General features: G+C 52.4%; 1 protein-coding gene across 1 annotated transcript in view; it reads left to right on the forward strand.

Annotated features, from left to right (window-relative positions):
- The first annotated feature begins 269 nt into the window (after positions 1–269).
- The window catches only part of LOC137304254 (rho GTPase-activating protein SYDE2-like), a 51013-nt gene continuing 25233 nt past the window's right edge, over positions 270–26049 (forward strand). Inside the window, exon 1 of the mRNA XM_067972807.1 lies at positions 270–486. Within this exon, the coding sequence (XP_067828908.1) occupies positions 405–486 (82 nt within the window). The 5' untranslated portion in view covers positions 270–404. The remainder of the gene's footprint in view (positions 487–26049) is intronic.

Genomic DNA, 26049 nt, shown 5'->3' on the forward strand with positions numbered 1-26049 from the left:
TCTCCCAGCGGCGAAGGTTCTGGGCAGGGACCGTCCCCAAATCTAACTGCCCGCAATAAGCGAAACGTTCCCCTTTTCCAGACGGATTTACAAAGCGCTTTTTGAAAACGTGGGAAAAGTGGGAAAGACTCTGTCCCGGGAGGAGACTGAGGCCCAAAGCGGTTTGTTGGGGGGTGGGGGGAGCGCGGTGCGGGGGATTGTGGCGGCGGCGGCGGGGAGTTTGGAGACGCTCCCTGGAGAGGGCAGGAATGTGCTGGCGCTGAGGGAGCGAGCGGATCGCGGCGGAGCTCCGGGGCAGGGGGCCTGGAGCAGGGCACGGAGCGGCTCACCGACCCCCGGCAACCCCCCCAACCGAGAGGAGAGGAGAGGAGAGTGGCGGCCCCAGCCCCGGCTCCCCCCCGGCCATGGCCGAACCGCTACTCCGCAAAACTTTCGCCAAACTTCGAGCCCGAAGAAGGAAAAGTCTGAAGAGCGGTCGGAGCGAAGGTAACGGAGGGAGAGAGGGACGGACGGAGGGAGAGTGAGTGAGTGAGGGGAGGAATGGGGAGGGAGAGTGAGTGAGGGGAGGAATGAGGAGGAGGAGGAGGAGGAGGAGTGTGTGGAGGGAGAGATGGGAGGGGGGAGGAGGAGGGAGAGGAGAGGAGGGAGAGACGAGGCAGAGAACATAGGGAAGGGGGAGGGAGAGGGGTGAGGTGGGAAGAGATGACAGGAGAATGGGGCAGGAGAAAAGAGAGGGGAGGTGGCGGTAGAGGGGGTGAGATAGAAGAGTGAGGAGGGGGTGATGGGAGGGGGAGAGAGAGGAGGGGGTGATGGGAGGGGGAGAGAGAGGAGGGGGTGATGGGAGGGGGAGAGAGAGGAGGGGGTGATGGGAGGGGGAGAGAGAGGAGGGGGTGATGGGAGGGGGAGAGAGAGGAGGGGGTGATGGGAGGGGGTGATGGGAGGGGGAGAGAGGAGAGGGTGATGGGAGGGGGAGAGCGTCGGAAGGTGAAGAGTGGAGGGAGAAAGATGGGGGGGAGGGAGAGAGAGGGAGGAGATAGAGAAGCATACCAGAAATAGTGGGGAACCAAAGGTCTAATGAGAGTGAGGAACTTAAAGTAATTAATATTAGTAAAGAAAAAGTACTGGAGGAACTAATGGGACTAAAAGCCGACAAATCCCCTGGACCTGATTGCCTATATCCGAGGGTTCTAAAAGAGGTGGCTGCAGAGATAGTGGATGCATTGGTTGTGATCTTCCAAAATTCCCTAGATTCTAGAACGGTCCCAGTGGATTGGAATGTGGCAAATGTAACCCCACTATTCAAGAAGGAGGGAGAGAGAAAACAGGGAACTACAGGCCAGTTAGCCTGACATCAGTCGTTGGGAAAATGCTGGAATCTATTATTAAGGAAGTGGTAACAGGGCACTTAAAAAATCATAATATGATTAGACAGAGTCAACATGGTTTTATGAAAGGGAAATCATGTTTGACAAATTTATTAGAGTTTCTTGAGGATGTAACTAGCAGAGGAACCAGTGGATGTAGTATATTTGGATTTTCAAAAGGTATTCGATAAGGTACCACATAAAAGTCACTCACTCACTCACTCGCCTGACGAAGGAGATAATCTCCGAAAGCTTGTGATTTTAAAATAAAATTGTTGGACTATAACCTGGTGTTGTAAGATTCCTTACATAAAAGGTTATTATGCAAGATAAGGGCTCATGGGATTGGGATTAATATATTAGCATGGATAGAGGATTGGTTTACGGACAGAAAACAGTTATTTACAATCTATATTAATGACTTTGAAGGGACCGAGTGTAATGTATCCAAGTTTGCTGATGATACAAAGCTAGGTGGGAAGTAAGCTGTGAGGAGGACACAAAGAGTCTGCAAATGGATATAGACAGGTTAAGTGAGTGGGCAAGAAGGTGGCAGATGGAGTATAATGTGGGAAAATGTAAGGTTATTCACTTTGGCAGGAATAGAAAAGAAAAACAGAATATTTTTTAAATGGTGAGAAACTATTAAATGTTGGTGTCCAGAGAGACTTGGGTGTCCTTGTACAAGAAACACAAAAGTTAGCATGCAGATACAGCTAGTAATTAGGAAGGCAAATGGTATAGAAAATAGGAGCAAGAGTAGGCCATTCGACCCCTCGGTCCTGCTCCGCCATTCAAGAAGATCATGGCTGATCATCTAACTCAGTACCCTATTCCTGCTTTTTCCCCATATCCCATGATCCCTTTAGCATTATGAAATATATCTATCTCCTTCTTTAATACATCTAATGACTTGGCCTCCACTGCCTTCTGTGGTAGAGAATTCCACAGGTTCACCACCCTCTGAGTGAAGAAATTTCTCCTCATCTCGGTTCTAAATGGCATACCCCGTATCCTGAGACTGTGACCCCTGGTTCTGGACTCTCCAGCCATCGGGAACATCCTCCCTGCATCTAGTCCTGTTAGAATTTTATATTTTTCGATGAGATCACTCTCATTCTTCTAAACTCAAGTGAATATAGGCCTAGTCGACCAATCTCTCTTCATACATCAGGAATCAGTGTGGTAAATTTTCGTTGCACTCCCTCCATGGCAAGGACATCCTCAGATAAGGAGACCAAAACTGCACACAGTACTCCAGATGTGGTCTCACCAAGACCCTGTATAACTGCAGTAAGACATCCTGCCCCTGTACTCAAATCCTCTTGCAATGAAGGCCAACATACCATTCGCCTTCCAAACTGCTTGCTGCACCTGAATGCTCACTTTCAGCGACTGGTGTACAAGGACACCCAGGTCTCGTTGCACCTCCACTTTTCCCAATCTATCACCATTCAGATAATAATCTGCCTTTCTGTTTTTACAACCAAAGTGGATAACCTCATATTTATCCACGTTATACTGCATCTGCCATGTTCTTGCCCTCTCACCCAACTTGTCTAAATCACATTGGAGCCTCTTTGCATCCTCCTCACAGCTCACATTCCACCCCAGCTTTGTGTTGTCTGCAAACTTAGAAATGTTACATTTAGTTCCCTCATCCAAATCATTGATATATATTGTGAATAGCTGGGGCCCAAGCACTGATCCCTGCGGTACCCCACTAGTCACTGCCTGCCACCCGGAAAAAGACCCGTTTATTCCTACTCTCTGTTTCCTGTCTGTCAACCAATTCTCAATCCATGCCAGTATATTCCCCCCAATCCCATGTGCTTTAATTTTGCACACTAACCTCTTGTGTGGGACCTTATCAAAAGCCTTCTGAAAATCCAAGTACACCACATACACTGGTTCTCCCCTATCTATTCTACAAGTTATATCCTCAAAAAACTCTAGTAGATTTGTGAAGCATGATTTCCCTCTCATAAACCCATGCTGACTTTATCCAATCCCGCTAATGCCCTCCAAGTGTTCTGTTATCACATCTTTTATAATAGACTCTAGCATTTTCCCCACTACTGATGTTAGGCTAACTGGTCTGCAATTCCCTGTTTTTTCTCTCCCTCCTTTTTTAAACAGTGGGGTTACATTTGCCACCCTCCAATTTTGCACACATATGTTGGCCTTTATTGCAAGGGGTTGGAGTACAAAAGTAAGGAAGTCTTACTACAGTTGGACAGGGCTTTGGTGAGACCTCATCTGGAGTACCGCATACTGTTTTAGTTTCCTTATATAAGGCAGGATATACTTGCATTGGAAGCGGTGCAGTGAAGGTTCACTGGATTAATTCCTGGGATGAGAGGGTTGTCCTATGAGGAGAGATTGAGTAGAATCGGCCAGTACTCTCTGGAGTTTAGAAGAATGAGAGGTGATCTCATTGAAACATATAAGATTCTGAGGGGGCTTGACAGGGTAGATGCTGAGAGGTTGTTTCCCCTGGCTGGAGAGTCTAGAATTAGGGGGCATAGTCTCAGGATAAGGAGTCGGCCATTTAAGACTGAGATGAGGAGAAATTTCTTCACTCAGAGAGTTGTGAATCTTTGGAATTTACCCCCGAGGGCTGTGGATGCTGAGTCGTTGAGTATGTTCAAGGTTGAGATCGATAGATTTTTGGACACTAAGGGATATGGGGTTCGGGCGGGAAAGTGGAGTTGATAGCGAAGATAAACCATGAGAGAGGAGAGTGGGGGGAGGGAGGGAGGGAGGGGAGCGTGGGGCGGGCGGGGGAGAGAGGAGGGGAGAGTGGGGCGGGCGGGGGGGAGAGAGGAGGGGAGAGTGGGGCGGGCGGGGGGGAGAGAGGAGGGGAGAGTGGGGCGGGCGGGGGGGAGGGAGAGAGGAGGGGAGAGTGGGGCGGGCGGGCGGGGGGGAGAGAGGAGGGGAGAGTGGGGCGGGCGGGGGGGAGGGAGAGAGGAGGGGAGAGTGGGGCGGGCGGGGGGGAGGGAGAGAGGAGGGGAGAGTGGGGCGGGCGGGGGGGAGAGAGGAGGGGAGAGTGGGGCGGGCGGGGGGGAGGGAGAGAGGAGGGGAGAGTGGGGTGGGCGGGGTGGAGAGTGGGGCGGGCGGGGGGAGAGAGGAGGGGAGAGTGTGGTGGGCGGGGGAGAGAGGAGGGGAGAGTGGGGCGGGCGGGGGGGAGAGAGGAGAGGAGGGGAGAGTGGGGCGGGCGGGGGGGAGAGAGGAGAGGAGGGGAGAGTGGGGCGGGCGGGGGGGAGAGAGGAGAGGAGGGGAGAGTGGGGCGGGCGGGGGAGAGAGGGGAGAGTGGGGCGGGCGGGGGAGAGTGGGGCGGGCGGGGGAGAGTGGGGCGGGCGGGGGAGAGTGGGGCGGGCGGGGGAGAGAGGAGAGTGGGGCGGGCGGGGGAGAGAGGAGAGAGGGGGGGGGAGAGTGGGGCGGGCGGGGGAGAGAGGAGAGGGGGGGGAGAGTGGGGCGAGGGGGAGAGTGGGGAGAGTGGGGCGAGGGTGATAGAGGGGGGAGAGTGGGGCGGAAGAGAGAGAGAGAAAGAGAGAGTGGGGCGGGGGAGAGAGTAAAGTGGGGCGGCGGGGGGGGAGAGTGGAGTGGAGTGGGGCGGGGTGGGGGGAGAGTGGCGGAGGGAGAGTGGGACGGGGGGGAGGGGGAGGGTGGGACAGGGGGGAGGGGGAGGGAGAGTGGGGCGGGAGGGAGAGGGGAGGGTGGGGAGTGAGGGAGAGGGGAGAGTGGGGCAAGGGAGGGAGAGTGGGGCAAGGGAGGGAGAGTGGGGCAAGGGAGGGAGAGTGGGGCAAGGGAGGGAGAGTGGGGCAAGGGCGGGAGAGTGGGGCAGGAGAGTGGGGCGGGAGGGGCAGGAGAGTGGGGCGGGAGGGAGGGAGAGTGGGGCGGGAGGGAGGGAGAGTGGGGCGGGAGGGAGGGAGAGTGGGGCGGGAGGGAGGGAGAGTGGGGCGGGAGGGAGAGAGAGAGGGAGGATGAGTGGGGCGGGTGAGAGGGAGGGAGGGAGAGAGAGTGGGGTGGGAGGGAGGGAGTGAGAGAGAGAGAGAGAGAGTGAGGTGGGAGGGAGGGAGGGAGGGAGAGTGGGGCGGGAGAGAGAGAGAGAGGGAGAGAGAGAGAGTGGGGCGGAAGAGTAGGGAGGGAGAGTGGGGCGGGAGAGAGAGAGAGAGAGAGTGAGGTGGGAAAGAGAGAGAGGGAGGGAGGGAGAGAGAGTGGGGCGGGAGGGAGGGAGGGAGGGAGGGAGAGTGGGGCGGGAGGGAGAGTGGGGCGGGAGAGAGGGAGAGTGGGGAGGGAGAGAGAGAGGGTGAAGGGAGTGGTGAGGGAGAGAGAGAGAGGGAGAGTGGGGAGGGAGAGTGGGGAGGGAGAGTGGGGAGGGAGAGAGAGGGAGAGTGGGGAGGGAGAGAGAGGGAGAGTGGGGAGGGAGAGTGGGGAGGGAGAGAGAGGGAGAGTGGGGAGGGAGAGAGAGAGAGAGAGAGAGGAGAGTGGGGCGGGAGGGAGATTGGGGCGGGAGAGAGAGAGGGAGAGTGTGGCAGGAGAGTGTGGCAGGAGAGAGGGAGAGTGTGGCGGGAGAGAGGGAGAGTGGGGAGGGAGAGAGAGAGGGTGAAGGGAGTGGTGAGGGAGGGAGTGGTGAGGGAGGGAGAGTGGGGAGGGAGAGTGGGGAGGGAGAGTGGGGAGGGAGAGTGGGGAGGGAGAGTGGGGAGGGAGAGTGGGGAGGGAGAGTGGGGAGGGAGAGTGGGGCGGGAGGGAGGGAGGGTGAAGGGAGTGGTGAGGGAGGGAGAGTGGGGAGGGAGAGTGGGGAGGGAGAGAGAGAGGGAGAGTGTGGCGGGAGAGAGGGAGAGTGGGGAGGGAGGGAGAGTGGGGAGGGAGAGTGGGGAGGGAGGGAGAGTGGGGAGGGAGAGTGGGGAGGGAGGGAGAGTGGGGAGGGAGAGTGGGGAGGGAGGGAGAGTGGGGAGGGAGAGTGGGGAGGGAGAGAGAGTGGGGAGGGAGAGTGGGGAGGGAGAGAGAGAGGGTGAAGGGAGTGGGGAGGGAGAGAGAGAGAGGGAGAGTGGGGCGGGAGAGAGAGAGGGTGAAGGGAGTGGGGAGGGAGAGAGAGAGAGGGAGAGTGGGGAGGGAGAGAGAGGGAGAGTGGGGAGGGAGGGAGAGAGAGAGAGAGAGAGAGGGAGAGTGGGGAGGGAGGGAGAGAGAGGGAGAGTGGGGAGGGAGGGAGAGAGAGGGAGAGTGGGGAGGGAGGGAGAGAGAGGGAGAGTGGGGAGGGAGGGAGAGAGAGGGAGAGTGGGGAGGGAGGGAGAGAGAGGGAGAGTGGGGAGGGAGGGAGAGAGAGGGAGAGTGGGGAGGGAGGGAGAGAGAGGGAGAGTGGGGAGGGAGGGAGAGAGAGGGAGAGTGGGGAGGGAGGGAGAGAGAGGGAGAGTGGGGAGGGAGGGAGAGAGAGGGAGAGTGGGGAGGGAAGGAGAGAAGGAGAGAGAGGGAGAGTGTGGCGGGAGAGTGTGGCGGGAGAGTGGGGAGGGAGAGAGGGAGAGTGGGGAGGGAGAGAGAGAGAGAGAGAGAGAGAGGAGAGTGGGGGGGAGAGAGAGAGAGAGAGAGTGGGGGGGAGGGGGAGAGAGGGAGAGTGGGGGGGAGGGAGAGAGAGAGAGGAGAGTGGGGGGGGGCGAGAGAGAGAGAGAGAGAGAGAGAGTGGGGGGGAGGGAGAGAGGGAGAGTGGGGGGGAGGGGGAGAGAGGGAGAGTGGGGGGGAGGGAGAGAGAGAGAGAGAGAGTGGGGGGGAGGGAGAGAGAGAGAGAGAGAGTGGGGGGGAGGGAGAGAGAGAGAGAGTGGGGGGGAGGGAGAGAGAGAGAGGAGAGTGGGGGGGAGGGAGAGAGAGAGGAGAGTGGGGGGGAGGGAGAGAGAGAGGAGAGTGGGGGGGAGGGAGAGAGAGAGAGGAGAGTGGGGGGGAGGGAGAGAGAGAGGAGAGTGGGGGGGAGGGAGAGAGAGAGAGAGAGAGAGAGAGAGTGGGGGGGAGAGAGAGAGAGAGAGAGAGAGGAGAGTGGGGAGAGAGAGAGAGAGGAGAGTGGGGAGAGAGAGAGAGAGGAGAGTGGGGGGGCGGGAGAGAGAGAGGAGAGTGGGGGGGGGGAGAGAGAGAGGAGAGTGGGGGGGGGGAGAGAGAGAGGAGAGTGGGGGGGGGGAGAGAGAGAGGAGAGTGGGGGGGGGAGGGAGAGAGAGGAGAGTGGGGGGGAGGGAGAGAGAGGAGAGTGGGGGAGAGAGAGAGAGAGAGAAGAGATTGGGGTGGAGAGAGCATCAGAGAGGGGAGTGGAGCGAGAGGAGAGGTTCAGAAAGAGAAGAGGAATGGGAGATTGGAGATAGAGGAGTCGGAGAGGAGGGTGACGAGGGGATTTTTTTTTTATTCGTTCATGGCATGTGGGTGTCTCTGGCGAGGCCGGCATTTATTGCCCATCCCTAATTGCCCTTGAGAAGGTGGTGGTGAGCCGCCTTCTTGAACCGCTGCAGTCCGTGTGGTGAAGGTTCTCCCACAGTGCCGTTAGGAAGGGAGTTCCAGGATTTTGACCCAGCGACGATGAAGGAACGGCGATATATTTCCAAGTCGGGATGGTGTGTGACTTGGAGGGGAGCGTGCAGGTGGTGTTGTTCCCATGTGCCTGCTGTTCTTGTCCTTCTAGGTGGTAGAGGTCGTGGGTTTAGGAGGTGCTGTCGAAGAAGCCTTGGCGAGTTGCTGCAGTGCATCCTGTGGATGGTACACACAGCAGCCACAGTGCGCCGGTGGTGAAGGGAGTGAATGTTTAGGGTGGTGGATGGGGTGCCAATCAAGCGGGCTGCTTTATCTTGGATGGTGTCGAGCTTCTTGAGTGTTGTTGGAGCTGCACTCATCCGAGCAAGTGGAGAGTATTCCATCACACTCCTGACTTGTGCCTTGTAGATGGTGGACAGGCTTTGGAGAGTCAGGAGGTGAGTCACTCTCCGCAGAATACCCAGCCTCTGACCTGCTCTCGTAGCCACAGTATTTATATGGCTGGTCCAGTTAAGTTTCTGGTCAATGGTGACCCCCAGGATGTTGATGGTGGGGGATTCGGCGATGGTAATGCCGTTGAATGTCAAGGGGAGGTGGTTTGACACTCTCTTGTTGCAGATGGTCATTGCCTGGCACTTATCTGGCGCGAATGTTACTTGCCACTTATGAGCCCAAGCCTGGATGTTGTCCAGGTCTTGCTGCATGCGGGCTCAGACTGCTTCATTATTTGAGGGGTTGCGAATGGAACTGAACACTGTGCAGTCATCAGCGAACATCCCCATTTCTTACCTTATGATGGAGGGAAGGTCATTGATGAAGCAGCTAAAGATGGTTGGGCCTCGGACAGTGCCCTGAGGAACTCCTGCAGCAATGTCCTGGGGCTGAGATGATTGGCCTCCAACAACCACTACCATCTTCCTTTGTGCTAGGTATGACTCCAGCCACTGGAGAGTTTTCCCCCTGATTCCCATTGACTTCAATTTTACTAGGGCTCCTTGGTGCCACACTCGGTCAAATGCTGCCTTGATGTCAAGGGCAGTCACTCTCACCTCACCTCTGGAATTCAGCTCTTTTGTCCATGTTTGGACCAAGGCTGTAAGGAGGTCTGGAGCCGAGTGGTCCTGGCGGAACCCAAACTGAGCATCGGTGAGCAGGTTATTGGTGAGTAAGTGCCGCTTGATAGCACTGTCGACGACACCTTCCATCGCTTTGCTGATGATTGAGAGTAGACTGATGGGGTGGTAATTGGCCGGATTGGATTTGTCCTGCTTTTTGTGGACAGGACATACCTGGGCAATTTTCCACATTGTCGGGTAGATGCCAGTGTTGTAGCTGTACTGGAACAGCTTGGCTAGAGGCGCAGCTAGTTCTGGAGCACAAGACTTCAGCACTGCAGCCGGGATGTTGTCGGGGCCCATATCCTTTGCTGTATCCAGTACACTCAGCCGTTTCTTGATATCACGTGGAGTGAATCGAATTGGCCGAAGACTGGCTTCCGTGATGGTGGGGATATCGGGAGGAGGCTGAGATGGATCATCCACTCGGCACTTCTGGCTGAAGATGGTTGCAAACGCTTCAGCCTTGTCTTTTGCTCTCACGTGCTGGACTCCGCCGTCATTGAGGATGGGGATGTTTGCACAGCCTCCTCCTCCCGTTAGTTGTTTAATTGTCCACCACCATTCACGACTGGATGTGGCAGGACTGCAGAGCTTTGATCTGATCCGTTGGTTATGGAATCGCTTAGCTCTGTCTATAGCATGTTGCTTCCGCTGTTTAGCATGCATGTAGTCCTGAGTTGTAGCTTCACCAGGTTGGCACCTCATTTTTAGGTACGCCTGGTGCTGCTCCTGGCATGCTCTTCTACACTCCTCATTGAACCAGGGTTGATCCCCTGGCTTGTTGGTAATGATAGGAGGGGATAGGAGAACGTAGGAAGGGGTCGAGCGTTTGGAGGATGGAGGATGAGACTGGAGGGAGAGACGGGAGGCAGAGAGATGAGGGGGAGTAAGTGGGGAGGGAGGAAGAGGTGAGAAAGGCGAGGAGTCGGGAGGAGAGGAGTAGAGGGAGAGAGATGGAGTGGAAAGTGGGGGGAGGGAGAGGAGATATGTGAGAGCGCAGAGGAGAGAGATACAAGATAGAGGAAAAGGAGAGTGGTGGGAGAGAGAGGAGAGGAAGGGTGTGAGGAGAGGGGAGAGAGAGATAGACAGTTTCGGAGGGGGTAGAGAGAGAAGATGGTCGGCAAAAGGAGGAGGAGGAGTGGGAGATGGGAGGAGGAGGAGGAAGGAGAGGGGTCGAGCAGGAGAGGCGAGAGGAGGTGGAAAGAGAGACAGAGGAGTTGGGGGTAGACTGGAGGGAGATAGATGGAGGGGTAGGGAAGGAGGGGGACTGCAGCAGCAAGGGATACGAGGGCAAGGAAAGAGAGAGGTGGGGGAAAGAGAGTTGGGAGTGGAGTGGAGGGAGAGGGAGGAGATGGAGCGGATGGAGGGCGAGTGTTGAGGAGGGAAAGCAAGACATGAGAGTGGAGAACGGGGGTCAAGTGGGGGAGAAGGAGACAGTTGTGGGGAGGGAGAGGGTAGAGGAGAGAGGGGTAGGAGAGGGGGTTGAGAGAGAAGAGGAGGCGGAGGAGAGGGGAGAGAGAGACGAGATAAGAAGAAGGAGTGAGGGGGGAGAGGAGAGCAGTGGGGAGGGAGATAGAGACAGTAGTTGAGGGGAAGAGAGAGAAGGTCGGAGAGGAGAGGAGGAGGTGTGAAGGGAGAGGAGCAGAGGAGTGGTGGGTAGGGTAGAGCGGAGGGGAGAGGAGGAGGAAAGTGTGAGGGGAGAGCGGAGAGGAGATGGAGGAAAGAGGGAGGCGAGAGAGAGGCAGAGGAGTGGGGGTAGAGTGGAGGGGAGAGAGGGGTGAGAGCAGCGGCAAAATAGAGGAGGGAGAGAGGAGGGGAGATGGGAGTGGAGGGGAGATGGAGAGGAAGAGTGGATAGGAGGAAGAGCGAGACGAGAGAGGTAGGAGAGGGGAAGGAAGGAGAGAAAGGAGAGGAGACGGTAGTGAAGAGAGGAGGTAGAGGAGCAGGAAGAGAGAGAGAGAAGAGGGTTGGAAAGAGGTGGAGATGGGAGATAAGAGGGGAGAGGAGGAAGAGAATGTAGGTAGGGAGAGAGTGAAGAGAGGGGCAGAGGAGATGAGGGAGTGAAGAGGGGAGGGGAGAGGAGAGAGGAACAAGAGAGGAGGGGGGAAAGAGAAGCGAGAGGGGAGAGTTGGAGTGGGGGGGAGGGGAGAAGAGTTTGGGGGGAGAGAATAGAGAGGGAAGAGAGAGGAGAGTGCAGAGAAGGGGGGTGAGTGGAAAAGAGAGGGTGAGAGAAGAGGGTAGAGAGGAGAGAGAGGAAATAGAGGGAAAGAGAGAGAGGAGAGCGAGGAGGTGGAGAGAGAGTGGAGGGAGGGGGGAGAGCAGTGGCAAGAGAGAGGAGGGGAGAGAAAGGGGCGACAGCGAGAGATGTGGAGGAGGAGAGGAGAGACAGGAGGAGTGGGAGAGAGAGAGACAAGATAGAGGTGGAAAGGGGATAGTGGGGAGGAGAAGGGAGAGGAGTGGGGGGGGCGAGAGAAGGGGAGGAGGAGTGGGGAGAGGAGGGGGAGAGGGAGGAGAGATGTTGGTGGGGCGCGTGAGAGATGATGTGAACGGATTGGAAATGTTGTAACTGAATGGGGCCTCTACCGAATGGGGCCAAATCTATCTAAATGATTTTTATTTGTCCTTGGGATGTGTCTCCCTTTGTTGCCCTTTTTATTGGTGTTGTTGAGCCTTCTCCTGGTGCTGGGTAGGGAGTTTGCGGAGATTGACCCAGTGACGATGAAGGAATAGTGAACAATGTGCAAGTCGGGACGGTGAGTGAATTGGGGGGGTGATTGTGATCCCATGTCATTGCTGCTCTTGTCCTTCTCAGTGTTAGAGGTTGTAGGGGAAGGAGCTGCTGTTGTAGTGATCTTGATGAGTTGCCGCAGTGTATCCTGTAAATCGTACACACTGCAGTCACCGTGCGCTGGTGGGGGAGGGGGTAGATACTGAGCCCAGTAGCAGGGGCACTGATCAAGCGGCCGACTCTGTCCTGGATGTTGTCGAGCTTCTTGAGTGTTGTTGCGACTGCACCCATCCAGGCAAGCGGAGAGTTTTCCATCACACGCCTTGGAGAAAGTGAAGAGGCTTTGAGGGGTCAGGAGGTGAGCCCCTCACCACAGAATACCCAGCCTCTGACCTCCTCTTAGCCACAGTGTTGATGCATCTGGTCCAGTTCAGCTTTTGAAAGGATTAATTAACAATCTTGTTATGCAGGGTCCCTTAGGGAAGAGCGACCATAACATGATAGAATTCCTCATTAAGATGGAGAGTGAGGTAGTTGAATCCGAAACTAGGGTCCTGAATCTAGATAAAGGAAATTATGAAAGTATGAGGTGCGAGTTGGCTATGATAGATTGGGGAACTTTACTAAAAGGGATGATGGTGGATAGGCAATGGCTAATATTTAAAGAACATGTGCAGGAATTACAACAGTTATTCATTCCTGTCTGGCACAAAAATAAAACAGGATAGGTGGCTCAACCGTGGCTTACAAAAGAAATTAGGGATAGTATTAGATCCAAAGAGGAGACATATAAAATTGCCAGAAAAAGCAGCAAGCCTGAGGATTGGGAGCAGTTCAGAATTCAGCAAAGGAGGACAAAGAGATTGATTAAGAGGGGAAAAATAGAGTATGAGAGTAAACTAGCAGGGAACATAAAAACTGACTGTAAAAGCTTCTATAAATATGTCAAGAGAAAAAGATTAGTGAAGACAAATGTAGGTCCCTTACAGTCAGAAATGGGGAAATTATAATGGGGAACAAAAAAATGGCAGAACAATTAAACACATACTTTGGTTCTGTCTTCACAAAGGAGGACACAAATAACCTCCCAGAAACGTTAGGGAACCAAGGGTATAGTGAGAGGGAGGAACTGAAGGAAACCAGTATTAGCAAAAAAAATAGTGCTAGGGAAATTAATGGGGCTAAAGGCTGACAAATCCCCAGGGCCTGATAATCCACATCCCAGAGTACGAAAGGAAGTGGTCCTGGAAATAGTGGATGCATTGGTGATCATCTTCCAAAATTCTATAGACTCTGGAACAGTTCCTACAGATTGGAGGGTGGCAAATGTAACCCCACTGTTTAAAAAAGGAGGGAGAGAAAACAGGGAATTACAGACCAGTTAGCCTAACATCAGTAGTGGGGAAAATGCTAGAGTCTATTATAAAAGATGTGATAACAGAACACTTGGAGGGCATTAGTGGGATTGGACAAAGTCAGCATGGGTTTATGAAAGGGAAATCATGCTTGACAAATCTACTGGAGTTTTTTTGAGGATATAACTAGTCGAATAGATAGGGGAGAACCAGTGTATGTGGTGTACTTGGATTTTCAGAAGGCTTTTGATAAGGTCCCACACAAGAGGTTAGTGTGCAAAATTAAAGCACATGGGATTGGGGGGAATATACTGGCATGGATTGAGAATTGGTTGACAGACAGGAAACAGAGAGTAGGAATAAACGGGTCTTTTTCCGGGTGGCAGGCAGTGACTAGTGGGGTACCGCAGGGATCAGTGCTTGGGCCCCAGCTATTCACAATATAGATCAATGATTTGGATGAGGGAACTAAATGTAACATTTCTAAGTTTGCAGACGACACATAGCTGGGGTGGAACGTGAGCTGTGAGGAGGATGCAAAGAGGCTCCAATGTGATTTAGACAAGTTGGGTGAGTGGGCAAGAACATGGCAGATGCAGTATAATGTGGATAAATATGAGGTTATCCACTTTGGTTGTAAAAACAGAAAGGCAGATTATTATCTGAATAGTGATAGATTGGGAAAAGGGGAGGTGCAACGAGACCTGGGTGTCCTTGTACACCAGTCGCTGAAAGTGAGCATTCAGGTGCAGCAAGCAGTTAGGATGGCGAATGGTATGTTGGCCTTCATTGCAAGAGGATTTGAGTACAGGAGCAGGGATGTCTTACTGCAGTCATACAGGGTCTTGGTGAGACCACATCAGGAGTATTGTGTGCAGTTTTGGTCTCCTTATCTGAGGAAGGATGTCCTTGCCATGGAGGGAGTGCAACAAAGGTTTACCAGACTGATTCCTGGGATGGCAGGACTGATGTATGAGGAGAGATTGGGTTGACTAGGCCTATATTCACTAGAGTTTAGAAGAATGAGAGGTGATCTCATCGAAACATATAAAATTCTAACAGGACTAGACAGACTAGATGCAGGGATGATGTTCCCGATGTCTGGGGAGTCCAGAACCAGGGGTCACAGTCTCAGGATACGGGGTATGCCATTTAGAACCGAGATGAGAAATTTATTGGAAATATATCGCCGTTCCTTCATCGTCGCCTTCATCGGAGGGTGGTGAACCTGTGGAATTCTCTACCACAGAAGGCAGTGGAGGCCAAGCCATTAGATGTACTCAAGAAGGAGATAGATATATTTCTTAATGCTAAAGGGATCAAGGGATATGGGGAAAAAGCGGGAACAGGAGTTAGATGATCAGCCATTTTGAATGGCGGAGCAGGCCTGAAAGGCCGAATGGCCTACTCTTGCTCCTATTTTCTATGTTTCTATGCTTGGTCAATGGTGACCCCTAAGATGGCGATGGGCGTGCCATTGAAGGTAGAGAGGCTGTGGCTGGGCATTCTCTTGTTGGAGTTCCTTTGGCAGGTTAACATTCACGCTGCAATCATCAGTCCAAGTCTGGATATTGTCCAGGTCTTGCTGCATGCGGGCACGGACTGCTTCATTATCAAAGGAGTTGTGAATGGAGCCAATCACTGTGGAATCTTCAGCGAACAGCCCCACTCATGACCTTCTAACAGAGGGAAGGTCATTGATGATAGTTGGGCCGAGGACACTGCCATCAGGAACTCCTGCAGCGATGTCCTGGGGCTGAGATGAATGGCCTCCGACAACTACAACCATTTTCCTTTGTATGATTCCAGACACTGGAGAGTTTTCCCCTGGACGCTGCCTTGACCTCAGTTCTGCGAGGGCTGCTCGGTGCCACACTTGGTCGAAGGCAATGACCATCTCCAACAAGAGAGAGTCAAACCACCTCCCCTTGACATTCAATGGCATTACCATCGCCGAATCCCCCACCATCAACATCCTGGGGGGTCACCATTGACCAGAAACTTAACTGGACCAGCCATATAAGTACTGTGGCTACAAGAGCAGGTCAGAGGCTGGGTATTCTGCTGCGAGTGACTCACCTCCCGACTCCCCAAAGCCTTTCCACCATCTACAAGGCACAAGTCAGGAGTGTGATGGAATACTCTCCACTTGCCTGGATGAGTGCAGCTCTAACAGCACTCAAGAAGCTCGACACCATCCAGAACAAAGCAGCCCGCTTGATTGGCACCCCAGCCACCACCCTAAACATTCACTCCCTTCACCACCGGCGCACTGTGGCTGCAGTGTGTACCATCCACAGGATGCACTGCAGCAACTCGCCAAGGCTTCTTCGATAGCACCTCCCAAACCCGCGACCTCTACCACCTAGAAGGACAAGAGCAGCAGGCACATGGGAACAACACCACCTGCACGTTTCCCTCCAAGTCACACACCATCCCGACTTGGAAATATATCGCTGTTCCTTCATCGTCGCTGGGTCAAAATCATAGAACTCCCTTCCTAACAGCACTGTGGGAGAACTGTCACCACACGGACTGCAGCGGTTCAAGAAGGCGGCTCACCACCACCTTCTCTAGGGCAATTAGGGATGGGCAATAAATGCTGGCCTCGCCAGCGACGCCCACATCCCATGAACGAATTAAAAAAAAGAATGCTGCCATGATATCTCAGGCAGCTACTCTCACCTCTCCCCTGGCATTCAACTTGAGTCCATGATCAAGGCTGTAAGGAGGTCTGGAGCCGAGTGGTTCTGGCCGAACCAGAACTGAGCATCGGTGAACAGGTTATTGGGGAGACTCTGTATCTGAACATGGGGGCTGTAGGTTAATGGGGAGAGTAATTGGCAGCATTCGAATGGGGAGATGCATGTGATTGGGGAAACATTAGCTCTGGGTTGAGAGACTGTGGGACGAATTCTGTGAAGCCTGAAATCATCAATGCATCTTTGTGGTTAAGAAGTGAGGAGTGGGGAGGCGGACAGTCAGACCCACTGACTGACGACTGCCTTATTTATGTTTAAACATGCGAATGTTTCAAACTCCAAGGCTCTGAATCGAAATCCTTCCTGTTCCTCAATCCCACGGAATTCTCTTCTGCTGTCATTTAATTCCGTAGAGTAAAGAGTTGGGAATCTTTTACAGGAATTTGCTGGGTATCCCTGAGTGAGACAGATTTTAAAACAGCTTTTATTTTCCTTTGTCTTTATTTCTACCAAGAGGCACTGGGCTGGGGGGGTGGGGGGGAGGGGGGAGGGGGCTCGAGGAAGGAGGGGAACAACTCCCAAGAATTTTTTTCAATAGAATAAAACTTTTTAAAAAGTGAAAGAGGAAAAGCGAGAGCTCCAGAATGAGCTGTGTTTACATATTTAAAGTGGGAACTGTTGATAATTAATTTGGATGAATGGAAACAAGCTTGTGTGTGCGAGGAGCTCAGGAATGTGTTAAGGTTACAGTTTGAAGAACGGCCCTGTAGACTTTTAAATCAGTGCAGTAAAAGGACAAAATTGGATTGCAGGAATGATTGGCATCATGTGATTTTATTTTAACAGGAAAGGTATTTTGATTTGCCGTGCCAAAGTAGTGGGCTTGCGTCCTTAACGACATCCCCTTTAAGGCCCCATCCTGTTTGCCGCTTGCAAAATATTCTGGATTACTTTCGAATCTGGAATGACTTGTGGCACTGAGTGTTAGACATGGAGCAGAACTGGTTCACAGTATTCGGAGAATGTGACCCAGAGTTGCCAACTCTCCAGGATTGTCTCAGAGTCTCCAGGAATTAAAGCTTAATCTGCTACACGGAATCCTGGAGATAAAGTATTAGGGCACTAATAAAATGTTTATTTTTATTCTCCTTGAACACTTTCATTTATTAGTTATAAAAATATTGGGAGATGGGGAAAAAAAGGCTGTTAAGAATCATCCAATCGGGTAATAAAGGGTCTGTTCACTTTCCAATTGGCTGTGGGAAGGCGAGGTGTGTGAGGATGGTCGTGTCAGGTGACCGATGGCAGGAGCCTGGGGGCGGGACGATACCTCCAGGACTACGTCCAGCCAGAGTTGGCAATCCTATTGTGCGCGTCGCCTGTAAAGCCTGTAACTGTCCGTGACGGTTTACATAGCAAAGTTACATTGGAAAAACGTTGACCGAACAGCCCGACCAAAAATCGTGACAACACGGAGTGAGGTTCGTGGACAGGACGTGTGCGCCATGCGCGTGATTTTAAATAAGACAGAGATGGCCAGCTGGACCGTACAGCCAGGTGTAGAATTCCAGAATCTGTTCTTCCAAACTTGGGTTGTCTCTGGAGAAAGCATTTTAAGTTGTGCGATGTTAGTGTCACAGGTGAGCGATCAGGTGATGTAGTAAAAGGCATCAAACAAGAAGCACTGTTGGGGGGGGTTTAAACTAACTTGGCAGGGGGATGGGATACAGAGTGGAGCTACAATAGGGGGTGATGTGCAGCCAAATATAGAGAAAAAAACAAGTCAGCTTGGAAGACAGGGCAAATATGTGAGGGCAAGGCTGGATGGCATCTATTTTAATGCAAGGAGTCTTGCGAATAAGGTGGATGAACTGAAGGTGTTGATAAACACATGGGAGTATGATATTGTTGCTGTCACAGAGACATGGTTGAGGGAGGGGCAAGACTGGCAGCTCAATATTCCGGGGTACAGAATCTTCAGGCGAGACAGAGGGGGAGGTATAAGAGGAGGGGGGGGTCGCAATATTAATTAAAGAATCAATTACTGCCATAAGGAGGGATGATATATTAGCAGGTTCCTCTAATGAGGCCATATGGGTGGAGCTTAAAAACAAAAAGGGGGCAAGCACTTTGATGGGAGTGTACTATAGGCCCCCAAACAGTCAGGGGGAGATAGAGGAACAGATATGTAGGCAAATCTCAGAAAATTGTGCAAATAATAGGGTAATAATAGTGGGGGATTTCAACTTCCCCAATATTAACTGGGATACTCAGAGTGTAAAAGGCTTAGAGGGTACAAAATTCTTAACGTGCATCCAGGAGAGCTTTTTGAGCCAGCATGTAGAAAGTCCTACAAGAGAGGGGGCGGTACTGGACCTAATTCTAGGGAATGTGGCCGGCCAAGTGGAAGAAGTGCTAGTAGGTGAGCACTTTGGTGACAGTGACCATAATTTGGTGAGATTTAAGGTGGTCATGGAAAAGGACAGGGAGGGGCCGGAAATAAAGGTTCTAAATTGGGGGAAGGCCGATTTTAATAGGATAAGGCAGGATCTGGCCAAAATGGACTGGGATCAGCTGCTTGTAGGAAAATCCGCATCGGAGCAATGGGAGTCTTTCAGAACGGAGATTGAGACCATACAATGGCAACATGTTCCCGTAAAGGTCAAGGGTGGTTCCAAGAACTCCAGGGAACCTTGGATGTCAGGGGATATACGAGAATGGATTAGGGAAAAAAGGAGGGCTTTTGGCAGATACAAAAGGCTAAAGACGGAGGAAGCCCTAGAGGAGTACAAAAAGTGCAGGGGGATACTTAAAAAAGAAATTAGGAGATCAAGGAGGGGCCATGAAATAACACTGGCGAGCAAAATAAAGGAAAATCCTAAGATGTTTTATAAGTATATTAAGGGTAAGAGGATGACGAGGGAAAAAATAGGGCCCATTAGGGACAAAAATGGCAATCTGTGTGTGGAGCCGGCAGATGTAGGAGGGGTTCTAAATGAATTTTTTGCATCTGTTTTCACTATGGAGAAGGACGATGTAGACATAGAAATACAGCAGGGGGACTGTGATATACTCGAACATATTAACATCGAGCGGGAGGAGGTATTGGCGGTTTTAGCAGGCCTAAAAATGGATAAATCCCCAGGCCCGGACGAAATGTATCCCAGGCTACTGTGTGAGGCAAAGGAGGAGATTGCGGGGGCTCTGACACATATATTCAGAACCTCTCTGGCCACAGGGGATGTGCCAGAGGACTGGAGAACCGCTAATGTAATACCATTATTCAAGAAGGGGAGTAGGGAAAAACCGGGGAACTACAGGCCAGTGAGCCTAACATCAGTGGTAGGAAAATTATTGGAAAAAATACTGAAGGACAAAATTAGTCTCCACTTGGAGAAGCAAGGATTAATCAGGGATAGTCAACATGGCTTTGTCAAGGGAAGATCATGTCTGACTAATTTGATTGAATTTTTTGAGGGGGTGACTAGGCGTGTGGATGAGGGTAACGCAGTGGATGTGGTATACATGGATTTCAGTAAGGCCTTCGATAAAGTCCCCCACAGGAGACTGGTCAAGAAGGTACGAGCCCTTGGAATCCAGGGTGCCTTGGCACTTTGGATACAAAACTGGCTTAGTGGCAGAAGGCAGAGGGTGATGGTCGAAGGTTGTTTTTGTGACTGGAAGCCTGTGGCCAGTGGGGTACCACAGGGATCGGTGCTGGGTCCCTTGCTGTTTGTGGTCTACATTAATGACTTGGATATGAATGTAAAAGGTATGATCAGTAAGCTCGCTGATGATACAAAAATTGGTAGGGTGGTAAATAGCGAGGAGGATAGCCTCAGTCTGCAGGACGATATAGATGGGTTGGTCAGATGGGCGGAACAGTGGCAAATGGAATTTAACCCGGAAAAGTGCGAGGTGATGCACTTTGGAGGGACTAACAAGGCAAGGGAATACACAATGAATGGGAGGACCCGAGGCAAGACAGAGGGTCAGAGGGATCTTGGTGTGCAAGTTCACAGATCCCTGAAGGCGGCGGAACAGGTAGATAAGGTGGTAAAGAAGGCATATGGGATACTTGCCTTTATTAGCCGAGGCATAGAATATAAGAGCAAGGAGGTTATGATGGAGCTGTATAAAACACTGGTTAGGCCACAGCTGGAGTACTGTGTGCAGTTCTGGTCGCCGCACTACAGGAAGGATGTGATCGCTTTGGAGAGGGTGCAGAGGAGATTCACCAGGATGTTACCAGGGCTGGAGCGCTTCAGCTATGAAGAGAGACTGGGAAGATTGGGTTTGTTTTCCTTGGAGCAGAGGAGGCTGAGGGGGGACATGATTGAGGTGTACAAAATTATGAGGGGCACAGATAGGATGGATACTAAGGAGCTTTTTCCCTTCGTTGAGGGTTCTATAACAAGGGGACATAGATTCAAGGTAAAAGGCGGGAGGTTCAGAGGGGATTTGAGAAAGAACTTTTTCACCCAGAGGGTGGTTGGAGTCTGGAACTCACTGCCTGAAAGGGTTGTGGAGGCAGGAACCCTCACAACATTCAAGAAGCATTTGGATGAGCACTTGAAATGCCATAGCATACAAGGCTACGGACCAAATGCTGGAATATGGGATTAGAGTAGACAGGGCTGATGGCCGGCGCGGACACGATGGGCCGAAGGGCCTCTATCCGTGCTGTATAACTCTATGACTCTATGACATTTGGGCTAAAGTGCTGCCCGTATCCGAACTTGCACCAAGTCCCGTTCACCCCTGCGCTCGCTGACCTACATTGATTGGCTCCCGGTACGGCAAGGCCTCAGTTTTAAAATTCTCCATCCTTGTTTTCAAATCCCTCCGTGGCCTCGCCCCTCCCTATCTCTGTAACCTCCTCCAGCCCTACAACCCTCCGAGGTCTCTGCGCTGCTCCAATTCTCGCCTTTTACGCAGCTCTGATTTTAATCGTTCCACCATTGGCGGCCGTGCCTTCAGCTGCCTCGGCCCTAAGCTCTAGAATTCCCCCCCTAAACCTCTTCTTCTCTCTACACCCCCCCTCCCCTTTAAGGCGCTCCTTAAAACCTACCTCTTTGACCAAGCTTTTGGTCACCTGTCCTAATATCTCTATGTGGCTCAGTATCAAATTTTGTTTGATAATCGCTCATGTAAAGCGCCTTGGGAGGTTTTACTACGTTAAAGGTGCTATATAAATGCAAGTTATTGTTGTTTTTGAAGAGGTGCAGTTTTCCTCTAGTGTGTTGGTAGCAAGATGCTAAATAGCGACAACACTGATTAACTTCTGCCTGTCCTGAGAAGCTGTTTGTGTTTGTACGCTGTAAGGGAAACTGGTGCTGTTTGAGTGGCTTTGGACATGTGGCCGGGTCCATCAAACAGAGCATGCTCCATGGGGATGGAACCAGGAGTCAATAAATGAGTAAAGTCCAATGCATGGGACCCATCGATGAAATGATGCCTGTGTCAGTCTCGACCAGAGTTGACTGCAGCGATTGTTCACCTGACTACATGAAACCGTTCAATTCTTCCTGGCTTGATGTATTTTTGGTGATGTGGTGTGCAGGGAAAAAATCATGATGGAAATATGAACTATGGTCTGGAGCAAATGTGTTTGGATGTTGGCATTGGGATTGGGAATAGCATAGTAAAATCAACACAGCGACATAGTTACGTAGAATTACATTGAGTCTACAGCACAGAAACAGGCCATTCGGCCCAACAGATCTATGCCGGTGTTTATTCTCCACACGAGCCTCCGCCCACCCCTTTTCATCTCACCCTATCAGGATACCCTTCTATTCCTTTCTCCCTCGTGCTTAATTCAGCTTCCCCATAAATGCATCTACGCTATTCGCCTCAATTACTCCTTGTGGTTCCACATTCTCACCACTCTCTGGGTAAAGAAGTTTCTCCTGAATTCCCTATTGGATTTATTAGTGACTATTTTATATTTATGACCTCTAGTTTTGGATTCCCCCATAAGTGGAAACACTTTCTCTGCGTCGACCCTTTCATTATCTTAAAGACCTCAATTAAGTCGCCCCACAACCTTCTCTTTTCTAGTTGGGTTCAGCCTTTCCTGATAAGCCTCTCAATTCTGGTATCATCCTTGTGAATCTTTTTTGCACCTTCACCAATGCCTCTATATCCTTTTTATAATATGGAGACCAGAACTGTGCACAAAACTCCAAGTGTGGTCTAACCAAGGTTCTATACAAGTTTAACATAACTTCTCTGCTGTTCAGTGCTATCCCTCTAGTAGTGAACCCCAGTCTGGTTTAACCCATGTGAAGTACAGGTTGCAGCTTAATGTTTTTAAAATAACACCAATACGGCGAAGGTAATGTGGAAAATAGCTCCCGATATTTTGCTTATAAACTATTTCCCACGACAGTTCAGATTAATTGAAGTTAGGTGGTGTGTGATAATTGGATCAGAGCTTGCAGATGTAGCTCAATCCCCATATTAAAGTGATGAGTACTGTACACATTTATGATAGAAATTTCCTATGTAAACTTGTCACGCTGCAATTGCACCCTCCACTGGTGGGAGGATGTAATTACAGTGTGACAAAATTACTTAGACAGCTTCCATTATAAATGTGGACATAGATACTGTATTAATAATAGGAAAAAGTTGACAGTGTATGTGCAGAGTTAAGATTTGTAATATAAAGATTGTTTGCCATATCTGTACCATTTCAGTATGTCTTGAGGTACTCAGATCTGAATTCTTTTGGAAACTTTTTTAACAGAACGTTTTAAATTTTGACTCATCTTTAATTGAGCTCTACTGTTTCCTTAAAAACCCTGCTGACAAAATATTGGGTAGTGTCCAAAATTTCTTATTCTCATCCTGTCGATTGAGCGATTACCCGCCTGAAGCTTGTCATGACTCCATCCAAGATACGATCAGATGTCTGTCAAATACCAGCTCTTATTCCAGCTGATTCTTATTTAGCGAGTGTGCACAACCGTTCAACAGCAACACTGCAAAGCAGTTTCTACATTGCAGGGGACTAGTTGAGCTGTATAACTATTGGTAAACTGCCTCCAGTTCAGGATATTGTGCCAGGTGTGAGACTTGCTGGCCAGTTTGGCGTGACGCTGGTCAATGTTATAACCACCACCAGTTGAAAGCCAACGGTGGAGCTTCAAATGCTATGCAGTGCTGGAGGTGGTCACACAGCAGGGTCGTGGAAAGACTTGAAGGTGGAAATTTTGAAGTTGAGTTTACGAGCAGGGAGCATATGAGTGTCAGCAAGTGCAGGAGTGCTGGGTGAGTGGGATCGGATACGAGTTGCAGAGCTCGTAGGTGTTGGAGTCTACCTGGGGTGCAGATTGAGTAGCCAGTAAGGAGGGCAGTTGAGCTTTGGGATAATGAAGATGTGGCTGAAGGCTTCAGCTGGAAGTAGGGTGAGTTCGGGAGTAGGCGGGTGATGTTTTGGAGGTGGAATCGGAGCTGCACTGAAGGTTGAGCTTAGGGCAAGCCAAAGATGACCAATTAGATACCGGAGGAGGAGATGTTGGAGGAGATGTGCTAACTGCATTGAGTGGGACTTGGAGCAGGCGGTGGAGGTGGATCACAGGCGGCGGCGGCGGAGGTGGATCACAGGCGGCGGCGGCGGAGGTGGATCACAGGCGGCGGAGGTGGATCACAGGCGGCGGAGGTGGATCACAGGCGGCGGAGGTGGATCACAGGCGGCGGAGGTGGATCACAGGTGGCGGAGGTGGATCACAGGCGGCGGAGGTGGATCACAGGCGGCGTTGGAGGTGGATCACAGGCGGCGGAGGTGGATCACAGGCGGCGGCGGCGGAGGTGGATCACAGGCGGCGGAGGTGGATCACAGGCGGCGGAGGTGGATCACAGGCGGCGGAGGTGGATCACAGGCGGCGTTGGAGGTGGATCACAGGCGGCGGAGGTGGATCACAGGCGGCGGAGGTGGATCACAGGCGGCGGAGGTGGATCACAGGCGGCGGAGGTGGATCACAGGCGGCGTTGGAGGTGGATCACAGGCGGCGGCGGAGGTGGATCACAGGCGGCGGCGGTGGTGGATCACAGGCGGCGGCCGTGGCGGATCACAGGCGGCGGCGGTGGCGGATCACAGGCGGCGGCGGTGGCGGATCACAGGCGGCGGCGGTGGCGGATCACAGGCGGCGGCGGTGGCGGATCACAGGCGGCGGCGGTGGTGGTGGATCACAGGCGGCGGTGGTGGTGGATCACAGGCGGCGGTGGTGGAGGTGGATCACAGGAGGTGCAGGTGGATCACAGGCGGTGGTGGTGGACCACAGGCGGCGGAGGTGGAGGTGGACCACAGGCGGCGGAGGTGGACCACAGGCGGCGGAGGTGGAGGTGGATCACAGGCGGTGGAGGTGGACCACAGGCGGCGGAGGTGGAGGTGGATCACAGGCGGTGGAGGTGGATCACAGGCGGCGGAGGTGGAGGTGGATCACAGGCGGTGGAGGTGGAGGTGGATCACAGGCGGTGGAGGTGGATCACAGGCGGCGGAGGTGGACCACAGGCGGCGGAGGTGGAGGTGGATCACAGGCGGCGGAGGTGGATCACAGGCGGCGGAGGTGGACCACAGGCGGCGGAGGTGGACCACAGGCGGCGGAGGTGGACCACAGGCGGCGGAGGTGGACCACAGGCGGCGGAGGTGGACCACAGGCGGCGGAGGTGGACCACAGGCGGCGGAGGTGGAGGTGGATCACAGGCGGTGGAGGTGGATCACAGGCGGCGGAGGTGGAGGTGGATCACAGGCGGTGGAGGTGGATCACAGGCGGCGGTGTTGGTGGTGGATCACAGGCGGCGGCGGCGGAGGTGGATCACAGGCGGCGGAGGTGGACCACAGGCGGCGGAGGTGGACCACAGGCGGCGGAGGTGGACCACAGGCGGCGGAGGTGGACCACAGGCGGCGGAGGTGGACCACAGGCGGCGGAGGTGGATCACAGGCGGCGGAAGTGGACCACAGGCGGCGGAGGTGGATCACAGGCGGCGGTGTTGGAGGTGGATCACAGGCGGCGGTGTTGGATGGAATAGTCGATCATATCAAAGAGTGAGCCACACTTGCAATCATGTAGGACGCCATTGGTGACTTTGGGCAGGAAGTCTCTGCAGTGGGCAAGATGGTCAGTAGTCTTGATGGACTTCAGGGAGTGGCAGAAGAGGTGGGTATGGAGCAGGATGGCAGCGCTACTTTTGAGGACTTTAGAGAGGAAGGGAAGGTTGGAGATTGGGTGATAGTTCAAGAGGGCAGAGGTCAAGAGAGCTTTTTAACGAGGGTTGGAGGGTTGTTCACCAGCAGTTTCGGAAGTGATGAATGTGATTTTTTTTTTTAAGAAGGATGGTGGGGAAACTGGGTGCCACTGTGTCTCAGTACTGGCTACTGGCCTCTGGAACCTGGGTTCAAATCCAGCGCGGAGTCTGTCTGCTGGCTGTCAGGCTCGGTGTGAAATGAGTTTGTGCAGTTCCTAATGGACATGGGCCTACAGCAGAAAACTGGCAATTTCAGTCATAGAGGCCGGAGGGCGGCTGGTGTGGGAAATGGAAGAAATGACCCATTAGCGCCTCGCTGGGGGCGGGGGTCTTGCCTGAGGGTGGGACTGAGGCACGTTGTTGGGGCAGTGTGGAGGGACTGTTACTCTGCCTCTGACTGGGATGTTTCGGTGCTGACACTGGGAAGTGTTCCATCCCCCCTCATTGACGTGTCAGTGGCACTATCCGCACATTTAGATAGCACCTTCTCAGGACATTCCAAAGCGTATTGTGACCACTTATTACTGTTATTTTTGTAACCAAACGTAGCAGCCAATTTGTGCAGAGCAAAGTCCCAGGAAAGAATGGCCAGATGATCTGTTTTTAGCGGTGTTGGTTCAAGAGGAATGTTGGCCTCCAAGTCAGAAGGTCATGGGTTCAAGTCCCACTCCAGAGACTTGAGCACATAATCCAGCCCGACACTCCCAGTGCAGTACTGAGGGAGTGCCGCACTGTTGGAGGTGCCGTCTTTCGAATGAGACGTTAAACTGAGAGTGCCCTTTCAGGTGGATGTAAAAGATCCCATGGTACCATTCGAAGAGCAGGAGAGTTCTCCCCGGTGTTATGGGCCAATATTTATCCCTCAACCAACATCACTAAAACAGATTATCTGGTCATTATCACATTGCTGTTTGTGGGATCTTGCTGTGCACAAATTGGCTGCTGCATTTCCTAAATTACAACAATGACTACCCTTCAAAAGTATTTCATTGGCTGTAAAGTGCTTTGGGACGTCCTGAG

This window comes from Heptranchias perlo, chromosome 37, assembly GCF_035084215.1.
Source record: "Heptranchias perlo isolate sHepPer1 chromosome 37, sHepPer1.hap1, whole genome shotgun sequence".
Taxonomy (NCBI): Eukaryota; Metazoa; Chordata; class Chondrichthyes; order Hexanchiformes; family Hexanchidae; genus Heptranchias; species Heptranchias perlo.